The sequence below is a fragment of the Meles meles genome, chromosome 1, assembly GCF_922984935.1.
Source record: "Meles meles chromosome 1, mMelMel3.1 paternal haplotype, whole genome shotgun sequence".
Classification (NCBI taxonomy): Eukaryota; Metazoa; Chordata; class Mammalia; order Carnivora; family Mustelidae; genus Meles; species Meles meles.
Window position 1 is genome coordinate 91,472,079 of NC_060066.1, and position 19,471 is coordinate 91,491,549.

General features: G+C 38.3%; 1 protein-coding gene across 4 annotated transcripts in view; it reads left to right on the forward strand.

The window, feature by feature from the left end:
- Positions 1–19,471, forward strand: part of ASPH (aspartate beta-hydroxylase) — a 222,553-nt gene that overhangs the window by 25,911 nt on the left and 177,171 nt on the right. The window contains exons 1-4 of one of the 4 annotated variants that reach the window (XM_045998611.1): positions 5,593–5,725; positions 11,517–11,666; positions 13,111–13,155; positions 14,923–14,991. In XM_045998611.1, coding sequence (XP_045854567.1) covers positions 5,716–5,725; positions 11,517–11,666; positions 13,111–13,155; positions 14,923–14,991 — 274 coding nt within the window. In that variant the 5' untranslated portion in view covers positions 5,593–5,715. Of the gene's footprint in view, positions 1–5,592; positions 5,726–11,516; positions 11,667–13,110; positions 13,156–14,922; positions 14,992–19,471 lie in introns of those variants that run through there. The other 3 variants (XM_045998609.1, XM_045998612.1, XM_045998610.1) reach the window with 3 other exon arrangements.

Here is a 19,471-nt window from a genome sequence, read left to right on the forward strand (position 1 = left end):
GTTTGTTTGTTTTTTGTTTTTTTGTATCTGGAACTTACGCAGCTACAGGAAATGACACAAAATGAAAGCCAGAGTGGTAGGCTGGGGCCAGGTCAAGGCTGTGGGCTTGTAGACCACATCAAAAGTTTTTATTTTATCCCAAGAATAGTGTGAAGCCATTCAGGGGTTTGTAGAAGGTAATGATATAATTGGATTGGAAAAAAAATATCGTGGGGGTGCCTGGGTGGCTTAGTTGGTTAAGCATCTAACTCTTGATTTCAGCTCAGGTCATGATCATGGGATGGAGATCTGTGTCAGACTCCGTGCTCAGAGGGGAGTCTGGTTGAGGTTCTCTCTGTCCGTCTGCACCCCCACCCTGTGCATACTCACGTGCACACTCTCTGTCTCTCTCAAATTAATAAATACATCCTTAAAAGAGAAAAAATATTGTGGCTGCTGAATGGAGCAATAAAGGTATGTTAAAGTATCGCAGTAGCCTAGGAGATGATGGTAGTGAGGATTTGGGCAACCTCAGTAGAGAGGCAGAAAGATGGGTGATTTGAGACACAGTTTCCCATTTTTTATTTCATGGCATGTATAAATGTTTTTTTAAAAAAATATCATACTGTGGTAAATAGACAAGGATGACCCAGGGGCTGAGGAGAATTTGCACTCTGGCATAGTTGTAACCCATTTGTGTCAGTGTGATGGCTGCGTCAGACCCTGAGAGATGGGTGTTTGGGAAAAGAGGAAGAGAGTGAAATCAGGGATGAATCCCAGGTTTTTGGTTTAAGCAGCTGGTTTGATGGAAGTGCTGCTGAGATCTGGACAGTTAGAGAGGAGAGGGGAAAAATCATGGGGTCATTTGTGTATATGCAGAGTTTGGGGTTTCTGTTAAGTATTCAGATGGGATATTGAGTGGGCAGATATTCTCCTTTGAGGAGAGAATTTAAGCCATATGGAGGGTGGCTCGAAGTCAACTAAGGAGATGGCATAGGACCAAGGCTTACAGAATTTCCACATTGAAAAGTCAATTAGAGGAGACTGAACTAGCAAAGGAGATTGAGGATTAGAAAGGCCAGAAAGGTAGAAGATATACCAGATGATTCTGAAGCAATGAAAGTCAAGGAAGGAGAATGTTTAAGGAGGGAGAAGTCTTCTGAGAGGGCAAGTAAGATGAGGACTGAGAACGTTTCATGGGGTTCAGTGACCTGGAAGTCATAGGCATGACGTCAGAGCAACTGTATTGTGCCGAAGCTAGTTGCAGCTTGTGGGTCGTGGGCCACCAGAAAGTGAAAGCAGTGAAGTAACAGCCCTGTTGAGAATGTCCTCTGTGACGGGGAGGAGAGAGAGCAGGAGTAGGCTCTGGGCTTGAGTGGCTGTGGGTTCAAGAGAGTGAGAACATGAGCAGAGTGAGGGAGCCGAGGGCTTGGGAGGAAAGCAGAGAATAGAGGTGGTGAATGGAGGTTAGTGATGGTTGGCAGTGCGGTGGAGAGTTTCCTGCTGAGGCTTCTGTTCTCTGTGATGTAAGAGGCGCTGGCATTTTCTGAGTATGAGAAAATAGACTAGGGGCAGAGATGTTGGAAATAGCCCTTGTGGAGAGCAGGAGAGTGAGTGTTCTAGAGCCTGGGAAGGATTGACATGCAGCCCTGACCGGCTGATTGGGGTTGGCTCCACTGTGTCTGTGCGTAACTTCCCTGGGTGTGCCTCACTGCCCTTCCAGTCATAGGGAGGGAGAATAATGGTGTTCATCCTGGGAGATATGGCGGATGGATGTCCTGAAGAGAGAGAGGGACAAGGGGTTTAGTGAGTCAGGGAGTGATTTCATTGGTGAACTGTGGACTCTTAAGATGGATATGGAAAGATGTAAAGGCAGGAGGCAAGGAGGGCTTCAGAAGAAGGTAGAAACAAGAGAACTACAGGATCCAAGAAGAAGCTATTGAGTAAACAAGCTGGACAAGTGGGAGGGTTATGATCCGAGTGGGTGTTTTTATCCTATGTATCACACATTCGGCACAACCTAAATCTTCCAGCACTGAGGGGGGCACTGTGTTTAAGGAGATTTTTACTCACTGTCTGCTGAGTTGCCTTTTGTTATGTCTGTAATACTGGCTATTTAATACAAGGTTTCAAGTGGTAAAAGTTGCTCCTGTTTGCTTTGGAGACTATACATACATGAAGAGGGGTATGTGTGTGTATGTGTATTTAAGAAATATACTTTTGTTATCTTACAGTATCCTGCAGTTCTCATAATGGGGTCATGCGAACAGAGCTTTCTTCGCAGGGTTGCTTGTACCAGGAAAGCTAGAGATATTTCAGCAAGGATGAGGATATGATTAGGAAGGTGAATTAGGGCGGGTTTATAAGAAGATCCACGTAGGGATATAAGAATGAATGTTGGATAGAGGATGGAGGGGAACAGGATCACTGGAGATGAACGAAAGAGAACCTGTCATATTTGCCACACAGATAGATATTGATGTCATGTGGTGATGGCTGGTTTGGAGGTGAAGACGTCACTGAGGGGCAAGGGCACTGGAGGTTGTCCATGACAGTGACGAGGGAGGAGGAGGGCAGTAGCGTTGGATGGCATGGGCCACAGATGAGCAGGGTTTTGTTGTTGTTTTCTTTTTCAGGTGATAAGGAAGTGATGGTCTAGAAATTGGTAAAAGCAAGAACTCTTTTCCTCCTCCTCCAGACCTTGAGAATTAGAGCCGCACCCGATCACCTGGCTGGGAACCTGAGATATGCACATTCTCAGGCCCCACTGACTCAGAAGCTCTGGGGGTGGGCCCACAGTCTGTGTTGTGACAAGCCCTCCAGGTGACTCCAGTGTGCTGGTGAGAACCATTGCTGCCAGTGATAGCTTGCTTGGGTGTGGGGAAGGGAAGTAATCAGTGTGACCCGTGAACTGTCTGATGGGTTTCCCCTGGTATGTTTTGGAAGCAGGTAGAGCTTGGACTTAGTGGACATGAGACTTGGCTTTTCTGGTCTCCAGTGATGTCAGGCTGTTAATAATAGTTTCAGAGCACATGCTAGATGTTTGGTCTTTGCCTGACCTACGAACTTGCTATTAGCCCCAGCAGTGATTACAAGGACTGGTACATTTATAACTTTACTTGTCATTGCTAGGGTTTTAAACACACGATTCACTGTATGCACATGTATTTATTTTTAAACTTTTCATAAACATTTCCTGTCATAAAAATAAGTTATTATTTAGATTTTATTTATTTATTTGACAGAGAGAGAGATCACAAGTAGGCAGAGAGGCAGGCAGAGAGAGAGGAGGAAGCAGGCTCCCCACTGAGCAGAGAGCCCGATGCGGGGCTCGATCCCAGGACCCTGGGATCATGACCTGAGCCGAAGGCAGAGGCTTTAACCCACTGAGCCACCCCAGGCCCCCAATAAGTTGTTGTTCTTGTAAGTGGTAGTTACAATTCAAATTTCTTTTTCTTCAAGGAATGTGATTGATTGAATATTATTTCAGCTTTATCTTAATCATGCTATCTAGAATACACAGGTATGCCATTATTGTGACACTAAGGAGGGAAAACATTTTATGAAAAAACTGCAAAACTTGTAAAATGTGAAGGAGAAGGTTGTAAATGTGTGTGATTTGTCAAGGGGTTATCACGGGAGCTGTATTAAAAGGCCTCAGGGATGACGTGTATGCGGATTTAGTAGGTGTGACTCCTGTCTCAGTTCAGCGTTGGTCACAGACCTGTAACTGGGATGCAGCTGGCCTGGCATGGGGGCCAAGGGAGGGAAGGAACCCCAGCAGCTCCAGCAGTCATGGAGGCAGGCTGGCCTCATGAAAAAGAGCTGGGATTGGAGATGTGGAGGCTTGTGTGTGCGTCCTGTTTGGTTCGCACCATTGGTTTGAACCAATGAGTGGTTCACTGGTCATGCATTGCCTGGGTGAGTTCAACAAACATTGATTTCGCCTGCCCGATTTATGCCAGGACACATTTTAAAGGCGAGGAAGTTGAGGCCCCCAAATTTAATGTTTTCCCCAAATCAAAGTTAGTGAAGAAGCCAGGAATCGAATTGGGTTCCTTACGTCTGAAACAGGCTGTGCCCCTCCCCCATGTGAGTATAGTGGCTTGGTTTCCTGTGGCCCTGGACAGGTCTCTTGTCACTCACCCTCTCTCTGAAAGCAATAAAACAAAAGAAAGCCTCCAAAATACTAAATTTACATGATGGCAGTCATCTTAAATCCCTGTCAACAAGTGAGTCACTATCATGTAAGTTTTAGCAAGCCCTAACTTCAACAGGACAGGTCTTTGAGGAAAGGAAAGGGAAACTGGAAATGGCTCTTGGTCAGAGGACACCTAAGTCAGTTTTGTTCAGTTGGCCGCGATGCCTTTTTTGCTCTGTTTCTAGTCAAATATGGGGACCATACATTGCTGACCCCTCTTCAGACCATTTAAATGTTTAATTTGCATGTGAAACATTCAATTTGACTGAAAATATTAAACACTCATAATAAATAATTTTTCTTTTTTAAAGATTTTTTATTTATTTAATTGACAGAGAGAGATCACAAGCAGACAGAGAGGCAGGCAGAGAGAGAAGAAAGCAGGCTCGCTGCTGAGCAGAGAGCCCGATGCGGGACTCCATCCCAGGACTCTGAGATCATGACCTGAGCCGAAGGCAGCAGCTTAACCCACTGAGCCACCCAGGCGCCCTCATAATAAATAATTTTTGAAGCCTGCTGCCTTCTCTGGATACTATTTGTGCTGAATTAATTATGTACACTAATCAGAGCTCTGATGAATTCTGTGAACTGCTAGTCTTAAATCAGTGGATAAATGGTGGTAGCATTGGCCTGGTTTTATTTCACAGAAGGGACAATTTGGAGTTGGGGGTGGAGGGAAGTGGAAAAAATCAGAATGTAGTTGCACACTCTCTTTCCAATACCTTCTCTTGAGGTCCTGTTTCCTAGATCACTGTTGTCATGCTAAAGGATTTCTTCTTTCCCTGTCCCCTCTTGCTCTCCCAGCCTCCCTTTCCTCTCCTCCCTTCCCTCCCTCCATGCTTTCATTCTCAGCTCCCTCTCCGTCCATCTCTAGTGAATTTTTTTTTTTTTTCAATTTTGCTCTTGGAGGAATTAGACTTGGCATGGTAATGTCTGCATATCAGAATTGGAAAAGCATTAATTAATTTCTTACTATTTAGTGTTCTGTTTCACTCACACAAACTAAGTCATGGTCTTTTTCATGTAAGCATTTGATTAGGTTCTGAAGGGCCAGATCAAGCTGGTCCCGGGCATGGGGCCACATATTACAGCAAGACTTGTTTCAGTTTTGATGATTTGGTCGTTGGGCTGAAACCATTGAAGACCGACCCAAGAAAACAAAACTGGCAGCACAATTTGTTCCATTTCCTTTTCTCCAAAATGCTTTTTTTTTTTTTTTTTTTTAGGGTTTGGGAGTTGGGAGACAGGAACAACCAAGAGGAATCCCATAAGTGGGAGAGAAAGGCTATTGCATTGTTAGGAGCATTTCAGCCTGAGTGATTAGCAGTATTTGGCCATGAGGAAGAGGCCTCTAAAAATAACTGGTGAGCAGAGTTTGGAGTCAGGTCCAATTTCAGTTCTAGAGGCCTTGCCTGTGGAGCATTTGGCCAGGCTCAAGCTCTAGTAGGGAAGGGTGTTCGGCCTGCCTAATACCTGCTGATAGCACTCTGGTTTTTGTCTTCCATCTGTTTTATTCATGGATTGAAGCAACCAAAATGGCTGAAGGTAAAGGTGCATTTTTATTGTTTGGATTAAAACTGGTTTAGGATCTAGCTGGCAAATTTTAGCTTTATTTTCAGTTGTGCACTCTTAAAAATATTTTTGGCTAAGTGCTTCGACCAGATCTTCTGCATTTTCTATTTTAAACTACTGGAGACATCAACTTCTTATGGTAGCTAAATTTTTCATGGAGTAATCTGCCTTTAATCTGAATATATTTTGGTGTCTTAAAATATCTTTTCGTATATTGTACTATCAGAGACCGCAGTTTACAAACTTCAGAAAAATGTACAAGTGGCCTTCCCTGGTTTTATAATTACAGTGAACTTAAAGAATGGTGTGTATTTGGATCTCAGATTATAGGAAATTTAAGGCCCGTGTGAGTCGCAGCCTATATTAACGAGCACACTTAATTGGTTTAAGCAAAGCTTGACTCAGACTTTACCATGTATGGAAACTGACCAAATTTTTGTGAAGGGGGCATTAAATGGGAAGAAAGACAATAAAATTTTATTTTGTTTTTGTTTTTAAAATGGAATTATTAACTACAAATGTTCTTTAACAATGTGTCGAATTTACATTTTTGTTTTTTGGGTTTTTTTTGCCTTACTTTGTAGGGTGAGAATCTCTTTCCCCTTAATTGAAAGTAAGCTACATTAGCTCATTATGGTTTTGCTTTGTTTTTTAATTTGTTTTGGACTTTTTATTTCTGTTTTTATTTGTCACATTAGATAACCCTACTAGATTGGTAAAAACTACCATAGTTCTGCTGTGGCGTATATGTTTACAAGCAAAACACCATCTCAAGACCCCAGATTTCTATAGCCTTCCCATCCTGTTCATTATGTTGAAAATTTATTTAAGGAAAAAAAAAAAAAGACGTTATTCAGACAGCTTCCAACTCTCAGCTGCCTAAGTGGCACCTGGAAGGAGTCTCTTATTAGTATAGAGAATATGAGTATTCCTACTCTGAACATCGGTGTGAGTAAATGGTTAGAATGGGTCACTTGACTATTCTGATAAAGTACCTCATGTCGCCATGACGAAGAATTTGAGATATGTATCTTGAGTTCTTTTACAAGACATTTCTCCCCTTTTCTGAGGATTATATAATCTGTGTAGTGAGTGAGGTAAGATCAGGCGGTACTTCTGTCTTACTGTTGGCAGTTCTTGACTCCCAAATGCTGACATTTTGAACATAAAAAAATAATCAGTTTGATGAGTTGCTGGACAGTTTTTGTGCTTTTTTTTTTGGTTAAAATTTTAAAAGTGTGGGGTTTATGTATAAATACGAACTTAACCAGCAGAACTCAGACATGGTTGATTTGTAATTTAGTTTGTTGTAACCCAATTAAGTAATTGACTGCCTCCTGTTCAGGTGCTGGGGTGTATCTTCTCCTTTCTTTTTCCTCAACGAAATAAATAAAAGGACCTATTGTCCCTAGCCCACATTTTGTAGAGAGACACATTTTATTGCTCACTGTGGTAATTTTCTGTGTTGGATAGTATGTAACAACAGTTTTCTGATTTGGAGGTCATTACTTCTGCAGGGTCGACATGGAGAAAAATGAATCATGTAGTTTTTGCCGTATCCTTAACCCCGTTTAAAAAAATCTTCTTGACTAATCCCTAGGACTACGGGTCAAATAATGAGTCAGAAAATGAAATGAAGACTCTTAGATTTATTCTGATCTTAGGAAATAGGGTTAACTGCTAGGCAGATAATACCTTTGGAACAAAGTGCGGATTTAAGGTTTGCTTAGGGTGTTTTAAACTCTTTTGAAATGTTTATCTTGTTATGCTTTTTTCAGTTAATTGGACAGGAAATAATCTGCGCCTTGGGACTAGGTATACCATATTTACAAAGTGACACATCACAGGAGTATTATTTGGTGTCAAATAAAAAGTTCCTCTAACAGAGATGTCTTGGAAAAGAGTCCTTTCTATAATTTACCGTTTGTTCCTTTGTGGAATTAGTAAATATTAACAGCAATAAGATTAATAATACTTGAGTGACAATTTATTTGACTTTAGAAAGGATGGATAAAGTATTGCTAATATTTTTATATTCTAGCTATTTACCCTTTTGTTGAATTCATCTTTTAAAGTGATAAATTTTTTTGGTAAATAGTACTGTAAATGAAAAGTATTTCTAAGATTTATTATACCTTTTTTGCATTCTTAAAAAGTTTAAAATAATATTTTAATGACAGACTCAATCTGAAGGTCATCATTCCCATGTACTTAAGATTACTTTAAGGGCAATTTAAGATTATTGTCTTTTTTTTTTTTTTCTTTAAAGATTTTATTTATTTGACTGAGAGAAACAGCAGGAGAGAGAACACAGGCAGGGGGAGTGGGAGAGGGAGAAGCAGGCTTCCTGCTGAGCAGGGAGGTGGACATGGGGCTCGATCTGAGCCAAAGTCAGATGCTTAACAACTGAGCCAGCCAGGTACCCCAAGATTATTTTAAGGACAGTTCAAGGTTTGCCTACAAGCATCAATCATAGTCGTCCCCTGCCATTTAATTTTTTCAAATTCTTTGCTCTTGCTGCTGGTTTTCATACCTCCCATAGGCCTTCCTTCCAGCAGCACTTTGTTGCTTGAGCTCGTATAGGTAAGGTTGTCTTTAAGGTATATTCTTTAGTTTTGTGCAGTATGTTAGTATACTACATCAGAGTTGTTAGACTCATGTCTAAAACAAATGTAAGTTGATTCTAGGCAAAAGTATATTCTTTACTGTGTTTTGCTCCCCTTCCCTCCATTCCTGGTCTCTGCTATGGTGCATGCATTTATGTAACTTAAATTAAAAAAAAAAAATTTGATATTTGGTATTGCAGGTCCATAACTTAGATGAGTATTTGCTGAATTAATTCAGATAAATGAGTCTTTCCTTTTGAAAATCATAGAAATTTTCCTCTTCCATTTCTGCTTTAAGAAAGGGAAATCGAGATAGACTTGAACTTTGAATTCAAATAATTATTTTATTTCATTAGCTATTTCATTACAAGCTCATTTTAAATTATCAATCCATATTTGGAGGTAAATAGATATTCCAGAAGGCATTTTTCTTATTATAATTAGTATTCTATATAAACAGGTATGTATGCATATATTTATATGCTATATAAAAATAGGGTGTTTTTTTTTAATGTATTTGATAGAGGCAAGGAGCAAGCATGAGTGGGGAGGGCAGGGGGAAAGGGAGAGAATTTCAGGCAGACTCTGTTCTGAGTGTGGAGCCTGACCCTGGGCCTCTATCTCACGATCCTTAGATCATGACCTGAGCCGAAAGCAGGAGTTGGTTGCTTAACCGACTGAGCCACCCAGGCGCCCCGGAAATAAGGGTTTTTTAAATACAGCATTGAAAAATAACTCCTATGCATCAGCGTTTTAACAAATTAAACCCATAACATTGCTGGCGAATCTGTGGTGCTCCCCTGTCCCCACTTTTTTCTTTTATTTTTTAAAATTCTGGTGATGCTCTATGTTATTCTTATAGTTTTTATGCTCAAGACACATAGAAGTATTGGAAATCATCATTTTCCCCCATCGACATTGCCGAAGTTTTCACCCAGTCTCCCCCTCCCATGGCTGTGTTCAGATATTGAAACAGTGAAGCCCATTTTAAGTGGATTTAATATGCGATGTTATAATCTATGCCCAGTAAGAATTTTTTTTTAATGTAGACGTTATGATTTTGTGTAGCCAGCTTTTAGGAGACTGCTAATAATAGATCTTACTAGAAATAGATTAGATGGTCATATGTTATTTGGTAAGTATTCTTTTGTGAATTCACCCTATGACTATAAATCTGGCCCTTTTTGATAGGTCTGTTAATACTTAAAGACCATTAGAAAGAGAAATTGACTTTTTCGTTAAGAATGAAATTTGTCTTAGTCACATTTTTATAGACTTAAATATAAATACCTAGATAAAATGTATGTATTTGAGTGTGTATACGCACACATCGACCGTTCTCAGACTGATTTAGTTTTTTATGATCCCTTTTGAAAAGTTGAACTAGTGCTTTGTTTAAAAAACTACATATCTTTTTAATAAGAAGAATTTCATTTCATTTTTTCTTCCTGAAGATTTGGTAGTATAGTCGCTTTGAGCCACTGGATACTACTATCAGTATTCTGTAATGAGAGCTGGATTTAGGGCCGAGAAAGTGGGTTCTAGATTAGAGTTAGTGAGCTTTGTCAAAGTCATGTAATTTGGCCCACTCATGCGGGTCAGGGAACTCGGGACCAGGGAAGTCAGGGTTAATTCCTAGTCCTGCCCAGCTTGTGCCTGGGACTTGGAGTAAACCACATAATCTTTTTTCTATAAAACAGGGATGATGATTCTTGTCCTTACCCCCAGTGGTTCTGAACTAGGCACCACCTTTGTAGGGGACACTGGGACGAGTTTTGGAGTACTTTTGTTTGTCATCATCAGGGAGCTACTTAACTTCTAGACCCGAGGAAGCCGGGGAGGCCAGCTGCCCTGCACTGTGAGGGACAGTTGCACTGGATAAAGAGTTGTTCCGTAGAGACATCCAGAAATGCACTCTTGAGATACACTGACCAGCCCCTTGTGAAGGTCATGCACCACCACACACGTGGGAGCACTTTGAACTACGCAGGCATGTGCTCAACAAAGAGAAAACAGTGTCCTGCTCTACCACCTGCTTGTTAACTTTTCCTTTTCTCAAAGTGCATTTGGGAATATGACATATCCTTTGAATAACATTATGTTCCTTTTCAAGAGAAATTTGAATGCAGTGGTCCTTTCTTTTTAAGGATGGTGTGGATCGTTTTCTGTTAGTTTCACTTGACTTTCATTATTTTTATTTACTTTTGGCTGCAAGAAGCCTATTTCCAGAAGAATAGCAAATGTGATAAATGATACTCAGTGCACCACAGTATATACAAAGCTGTTTCCTGCATTGAGACGGATTGTGAATGATGAGCTTTTCCTGCTTCCTTAGGTCCCAGTGGATCTTGTAAGGGAGGAGGACTTCAGGATATTTTGCTTCTCTTCTTCCCTGATCTCTATTTCCTATAAATAGTCTCCTTCCTTCTTCTCTCTTTCTCTGGCTAAGAATATGGAGCCATTTTGGGGGGAGATATTTTCTGTGGCCATCAACAGGCTTTTTAAGGTTCTCCAGAAACTAAATAGGTCAGAGAAAAGGATGTGGCCACATTTCTTTGTGACTTCATGATGTTGTTGATAATGCACTGAACTTTGGAGGAGGTTATATGTAAAGAAGTTAGAAGAAAGGTATACATATTACATATAATATACATATTACGTCAACCTTTATTTAAAAAAAATTGTTCACCAATGACTGGTTTATTTATTTTTTTTCATTACTGCTGAGTCAGAGTTTTATATGTGTGGTGTTGAGTCTGAGTAGAATCGCTTCTTTTTCAAAATCTTTATTTTAGGGGCACCTGGGTGGCTCTGATGGTTGGATGTCCACATTCAGCTCAGATCATGATCTCCAGGTCCTGGGATCCAGCCCCACATCGGGCTCCCAGCTCAGTGGGGAGTCTGCTTCTCCCTCTCCCTCTGTTTTTCCCCCTGCTTGTGTCCTCTCTCTCTCTCTCTCTCTTTCAAATAAATAAATAAATAAATCTTGGAAAAAAAATCTTTCTTTTATATAACATGTTCTGCGAATTTGAGTGAAAACTGTTTTTGAAATGATTTACCATTGTAAGTACTTTCAAATTACTGGAGAAATAATTCAGCAAAAAGAGGTGTTCAATAAAATGTCGTCTTCTACAATGACATTGTTTTATTTTAAACAGAGACAAAGCATGGAGGACACAAAAACGGGAAGAAAGGAGGACTTTCTGGAAGTTCATTTTTCACTTGGTTTATGGTCATTGCATTGCTGGGCGTCTGGACTTCAGTAGCTGTCGTCTGGTTTGATCTTGTTGATTATGAGGAAGTTTTAGGTAAGGATTTTGGTATTGTTTCTTATTTGAGTTTGTAAGCATGAAAGACATCCTTTAGTAATCTTAAAAATTTATTATTATTTTGGGGTTTATTTCTGTAGCCTTTCAGTTCTCAATAATGCAGGAACAGAAGGGGATGTTATTGGAGTTCCCTGGGAGTAGTGGCTTTTCGGCTTCTTCGAACATAATTTGTAGTAAAAATAAAAAATTAGTATTTATATATATATATCGCACAGAAAAGTTTTATCAAATAGTGCTTAACTCTTAGGAAATGCAATACTGCATAATTTCTGTTCCATTGTATTATATTATGGATTTTAAACATTCATGAGTCACTGACTTTATGTCAGGACCCAATTTGCAAGACCCTACCTTAGAGATCATTTAGAAGCACACCCCTTTGTCTTTGTTGGAATGAATCAGTGTGTGTGTATGTGTGTATGATGACGGGGTGTGTATGTGTGGGGGGGTGCTTTCTGTATGCTTTTGAGGAGGTTGCCATGTTTTTTCTGATAGTTTTCTTGCTTTCTCCTGTTTTTCCTTTTTCTCTCCCCATAATCACTGCAGTTTTTCATGACTTTTACATTAATGATTCTTTACCATTTTTGGAGTCATACTTTGAAGTCACAGTCTTTTTTTAAAGTTGAGATAAAATTTACAGAACGTAAAAATCAACATTCGTAATATGTGAAAATGTACAGTTTATTCTTTTTAATATATTCCTCATGATCTAATTCCGAATATTTCCATCCCCCCTCTTCCTCTCTCCTGGCAGACACTAATACACTTTCTATGTCTGATTTTCTTACTCTTGACATTTCCTATAAACAGAATCATACAATATGGGTCCTTTTGCGTCTGCCTTTTTGCATTTAGCATACTGTTTTCAGGGTTCCGTACTTACTGCATTTTACAGCTGAATAATATTCCACTGAGTGGATACACACTACATTTTGCTTATCCATTCATCAGTGGTGGACCTTTGGGTTCTTTCTACTTTTTGGCTATTGTGAATACATGGTCTTCCTCTAATGATCTGTTGAAAAGTATGGGCCCTGTCACTGAAAAAAAAACGCATGCTCCTCTAGATGTACCGTGTTGCACTGAAGCCCACCCTGCCTTCCATAAAGCCTCTGCACTTCTGCTTTAGATGTTAGGTTATAGCCGTCTTTCGCGGGGGGGGGGCACAAAACATGCTGATCGATAATCCTCCGTTTGTTGAAATTTTTCATTATTTCTTAAACGGGAGCATCTCTGGATAGATGACAGAGTAATAAAGGAAGAATTTTAGTTCGGAGACAAACTTCTGAGTAGAGATCTGTGCTTTTGTTGACTTACACAGTGCTGTGTTGCTAGGGAACGTCTATTAGACAAATGAAGAGATTTAAAGTGTTTGTACTTTTAAGGGCAAGTTAATAATTTTCGTGTTTTTACATGCATGCAGCCAAAGCAAAGGACTTCCGTTATAACTTATCGGAGGTACTTCAAGGTAGGCTATTAGAGATACATTTTAAGTCTACTTGTGTTGGTCTCTAAAATCTCATCCTTATTCTACTAATTTAGTTATTTCGTGCATCTGAGAAAATAGGTGGTATAGGACCAATGTCCCCCTTTGAGTTTGCCAGAAAGTATGGTATTTTCTGTCTTTTTAATGTTACTTGAGCTCTCTGCTATAGATCGCCTCCACTTGCCAATCAGCCTTTCTTATTTGTATTTTCTTAGCCACAGAAATGATAACTTCCTTATCTCTCTGTTACTGTTATTGTAGTTATTTTTATTTTTATTTTTTATTTATTTACTTATTTTTTTAAGATTTTATTTACTTATTTGACAGACAGAGATCACAAGTATGCAGAGAGGCAGGCAGAGGGAGAGGGGGAAGTGGGCTCCCTGCTCAGCAGGGAGCCCGATGTGGGACTTGATCCCAGGACCCTGGGATCATGATCTGAGCTGAAGGCGGAGGCTTTAACCCACTGAGCCACCCAGGCGCCCCTTTATTTTTATTTTTAATGTGTATGTATGTGCTTTTTATACCGGACTTCTACTTTGCTAGTTAACTATTTTCCTAAGTAGAATGAGGGATCTGGGAGGGTAAAGATTGCGCACAGCCACTCTACTCCACAAGTTCTGCCTGCTCTCCTATAGTGTTTTAACTTACATCTTATTAAAGAGTTGGGAACAGTGCCACAGATTGGTTTTATAGTACTAATGGCTCTGTCTGTGGATGCTGTTAAAAATACTGCTGTATTCGTGATGTCTCCTCACAGCCACTGTCCAGTGCTGAGTTCTAAATGATGTGGATTTTAGAATGTTTTTTAGGGAATTGAATGTATTTGACTTAGTTTGGAGTGCTAAACATGGCAATGCTCCTAGATGATAAAACCTTAAGATAACATTTTACTCTGCTTGAAGAGGTAAGGCTCTGGGAGTACTGTCTTCTCAAGTAGTCTGTTTTAAGCTTTGTGTGTTTTTCTTGGTAGTAGATGGCTAGTGCTAGTTAAGGTTTGTTTGCTTGTTGTTGTTTTTTTTAAAGGCTTTTTAAAAAGTTTTTTATTTCTTAGAGATTTGAGCCAAAGGCAGACGTTTAATGACTGAGCCACCCAGGTGCCCCACTAGTTAAGTTTTAAGTGGGATAACTAAGATTATTTTTTTGTCATTTCAGGAAGCCAGTTTTATTAACTATATTTCCAGAAGTCTTTTTTTTTTAAGTTGATTGGTGATGTTTCTGTTAGAATCATTATTGTAAAATATAAAATTAATTGCCTTCATATTTTTAATACTTATACTTGATGTTAATTGTTTATATTTAGAGGCTTGGTGGATGTTCTTTTTGTTTTGAATATTGATGGTGGTGACGAACTTTCATTACTGTAGAAGCATTACATTTTAATGTAACTGTTAGAAATCAAGAATGTTTCTTATATATGTTGAAATTTTCACCTGAACTGTTTTTGGTAACATAATAAAAAATTCATCTGAAACGATTAAATCAGGGGGGTATTAAAACTTTAAGGAAGATATTATCTCAGTTATAGGTCTTAGATTGTATGGCGAACATTTCCTGAATCTGTCAGTGAATCGTCTTATCATTTTTAGGTAAGATCTTCACTTAGCACTGCTTTTCAGGATTCAGAGAGCAAAGAATTGCATTTATTGGTAATGTTTATGGCTGGTGGTCAGGACTGCATTAAGGGGTAATACCTTATCAAACTTGTTTACCCTTCTCTTCCCATCCATCTTTTCCTCCCCCTTGCAGGAAAACTGGGAGTCTATGATGCTGATGGTGATGGAGATTTTGATGTGGAAGATGCCAAAGTTTTACTAGGCAAGTAGACGTTTTCTTTTTCGTTAGTGGTGGTAAAATGCTGGAACAAAACAGTATCTTTGCCTTAATAATATTATGTCCAGTCACACGTATTTTGTGGATGACGTTTTCCCACTTGAATTCTGTATTTCATTCTTACTGAAATGGCTTAATTGTTTTTCCATGGACTTATATTTCAGCATACTTTTATAATAAATGGATAAGTATAGACCTCTTGCACATATATTTTCAATAAGCCTAATTTCATATCTGTGTTCAGATTTAAAGTACTTCCTATTCTGAACTTAATATCTGAACATATAGATAATGTATTAGCCTGTTTTCAAAGATGGTAATTATAGCCACTCTTTAGCATCAGTTGACATAATTCACTTCCATTTGAAACTGTAAGTTTCTAAAGGCTTACGTAAATCCATTTTGAAATAAAATCGTGGTAGCCAACATTTTAAAATGTTACATGCATGTTTTAAAGGTAACATTAAAATATGAACCAGTAGTTTTTTGGCCGGGTTTCATTATTTTAGAAATCTTGAGCCCTTCTCTTTCTACCACCAGAATTACCTATCTTTATCATTGAGATATTTCGTGTGATGTATCAACATGTAATATTCCCTCATTTGTTTTAAAATGCTGCCTTCCTAGAAGGGATGATGCTGATTTTAATATGCAAGCTTTATGTAATCTGGCCTGGTGAGATGTGTGTTTCTGCCTGTTAAAGAGCATCATTTCCTTTTCTTTACTATTAGTAAAGAAGTGTATATTAGTATAGTAGTTTAGTATTAGTATTAGTATTAGTAGAGTAGTGTTACATGTATGCTATGTTACATGTATACTATTAATATAGTAGTGTTATATGTATTAAAATCTTATATACTAAAGTATTTAGAAAAATAACAAATACATCATGGTACTATATACCATGCCTACCAGAGTAATGGTGCAGAGAAATTCAACTTGGACACACAATTTTTTGTTTATTTTATGGATATGAAAAAAATGAGAGGGTATCACATCTATAACCAATGAAACAATTTTTGGTAGATTAATCTTAACCTCCTTATAAAATAGTAAGTTCTATATATGGAAAAAAGGGTTTTAGTTGTGATTAAATGTAATTTAGCTTCTCAATTTTGACCTTAGTTTATGTTTTCTTATTACTTCTCAGTGGGAATTATGTTTGCTACTTAAAGTGGAAGCTTACTCTCGATGAAATTTTTTTTTCCTGTCTTAATCTTAATGGAATTTTTAATGTAATTTTGTCATTACATATCTAAATTTTTCTTTGGATATAGTAAATCCTCAGAAGACTATAATCCTAGACATGAAAAAGAAGTAAGATATATAGAATTTGACCTATCAGAATGATGCTAATTTGCTTGCCTATAAGTGGTTTATTATTCCACTTACTACTTTGCTTTAAATGATGAATTCTGAATAGTGAACCTTGTTCATTTTAAAGATAACTTCATGTGGGTCATGTTTCCTCACTTCTAGAAATAATATTCTCATCTGCTATATTTTGTTGTTTTTCTTTTCTTTTTTGGGGGGGCTTAAAATCAGCTGTGTGGTCTTTCAGGAAATATCAACTATTAAAAATTGAAATGTTAATTCTTCTATAGTCCACACTGTTTTCTATAGAAAACTTAAATTAGTAACTTGATTTTTAATATATTAATAGATTATAAGAGTTTATTTCCTATAAGGTTTTTAAGCAACCATTAAGAGGTTAATTAATTGTAACTTCGAACTGCAAATTGCCATTTGCAGTAGACATGTATTTGGTACAGGCAAATCATAACTTTTTCCTTTTGCAAGAATTATATATTTGGAGTGAGAACCAAATTTGGTGAATCTCAGAGTTCATTTTGGTAATTTGACTATTAAATGCACAAAGGCTAAAGTAAACGATGTTATCATATTTTATCATATAAAGGTACTAATTCATAGTTAGCTGGAACAAACCAAAGGTGAGCTGTTAGGCTCACTTAGGTCCTCTGATCTTATTTCTATAATAATTGAGGTCTCTGCATAAAATACAAGCTTGCCTGGAATTGAATTTTATGACTAAAGGTCTTGCCTAGTTTTGTGAGGTTATTGTAGCTTAGTTGTGCCTCTGTTACTCGCAGGAGTTTGCAAAGAGAGCTTGGTGAAATTCTTGGGGTACAGAGACATTAATGGGCTCTGTATGTTCAGGGAGAGGTTATGTGGAAGCAAATTCAGTGAGTGTGTTCCCCAAAAGAAGCCAGGCTTCCTTGGTGCATTCTCATTGGAGAGGCAGCTCAGAGGTAAGGGCTTTGGATTAAGGCACCAGAAAACCAAAGGGCAGATTCGGGTAGGAAGCTAGAGATTAGGGGAGAGCTTATAGTAACTGTTGAAATATGCTGAGCTTTACTATGTTCAGCATTTCTTTCGTGAGTATTTCCTTCTCATTCTTAAATTTGCATAATCTAAATCTTATCAGTTTGAGGAAGTGTACACATTCATATTTATATTTCATATTTTAAGATTTGGCTTTTCTTTTAAAATACTAAGAATGAAATATGTGTGAGTAAATCAAGATATTCTGAACAGCTGTCATTAATTTTATTTCATTGTTTCTGGCCATGGCCCTTATGATATACTTCGAAAATATTCTAAACCTTTCCTAGTTTACATAACTTCCTACTTTTGTGGTCAAATTATTTAGAATAAATTATCTCTGATATCAGTTTGGGTTATTGAAAACTACATTGTTGGAAGTTTTATTCTTTGAAAACTTGTTTCCCAAATAAAATCAACAGGAAAATGGTCCAGGTAACATCCTTTTCGAGTAACATCCTTTTCGAGTAATGCCACCCAAGGATTGCATGATTGTCCTTTTGTCCGTGACTAGCACCTTGCTGGCACCATATCAGGTGTGGCTGGAGAACAAAAGGGAAGCCAGTCAACAATTCCTAGAACCTTGGTAAGCATTTGTAGACCAGACAGATGCACAAGTGAACTGGATCTTGTCCACTCAGAGATGCTAACACCTGCGCTTGGGGTCAGGCCTGCTCTTAGAGACTAAGGAATTACATACCCAGAGTAATTCCTTTTTCTCTTTGGTATTTGGTAGTATTTTTGTCTTAAGAACCGCAGGAAGGTTGCATAATTGGGTCAGTAGTTTGTTCAGGTACTTTTGCATATTTGTTGAATCCTTCAGCTTGTCATACTGAAGGCTGGTAAAGTTTTATATTTGATACTTAGAAGTACTAATATTTGAAAATAGAGAAAAAATAAACATGTTTATTATAAATATACAGCTATAGTGTTGTATTTTGTTGTTTTTTTTTTAAAGATTTTATTTATTTGATAGGGAGAGAGAGAGATCACAAGTAGGCAGAGAGGCAAGCAGAGGGAGAGGGGGAAGCAGGCTCGCTGCTGAGCAGAGAGCCTGATGCAGGGCTCGATTCCAGGACCCTGAGTTCATGACCTGAGCCGAAGGCAGAGGCTTAACCCACTGAGCCACCCAGGCGCCCCAGTTATATATAGTGTTTTAAGGCAGGAAGTAGAAAGAATGTTATTCCCACAGATTTCAGTGGGAATACAGATCTCCTCTGTTCATAGTACTTGTCAACTGTTAAATTCAGTGAAAAAACATTCTAGTTGTGTCAACAAATAATTTAAATACCAAAAATACTAACTGGAGTTTATTTTCTCCCCCTGACCCCCATACTTGAACAATGATATGGTGTAGTTCTATGCACTGAAGTGAGGAAAAAACACTGTATACTTTAATATTTAGGCTAGCTGTCTTACTGTTGTACCTTACCTGCCAATCTTGATTCCTAGCTCTTATGCTACATGGAGAAATGTTGAGTTGCCAAAGCCCAGTCTACTGAATGAGGTGGTTATCATCAGGAAAGCTCTCAAGTCATATTCACATTTCTTACAAGCAGAACTTTCTACCCTGTGTTTTTTTCTCTTTCAGAATTACAGGTCTTGTTATATAGGGCTTGGCTGTATTGGAAGATTTTGATATTTACTGGGCTGAGAGATGTTTCTTACCCAAAGCCAGTTCTAAACAGGAAAAAAAAAAAAAAGATAAAGCCAATATATACTTTGTTTTCTTTACATTGTGGTGGCCCATTTTGGTAATAATATTTTAAAAAAACAACAGGAGTCATGGATCTTTTTAGTCGAAGTTAATTTCTTGGGCTTATGGGAAGAGTGCTTTAAATATTCCTGTTACAAATGATGGGCTGGGGCCTTGGTCAAATTTAATATTGGTTAGCAGAGTGAATTATTATTAATAGCTGACTCTTACTGGTCAGAATTATAGGACCATGAGTAAGTAGCCAGAGCTCTGGAAAGCTAACATTTGGTAGTGGGAACATTTGATTATCTGACATAATTTGAATAAATTTATGTCCATCTGTGAATGCTATAAACAATAATCTTGCTAGTCATATTAATCCCAGAGTTTCTTAAGTAAACTGTATGTCTGAAGGGGAAAAGTGTG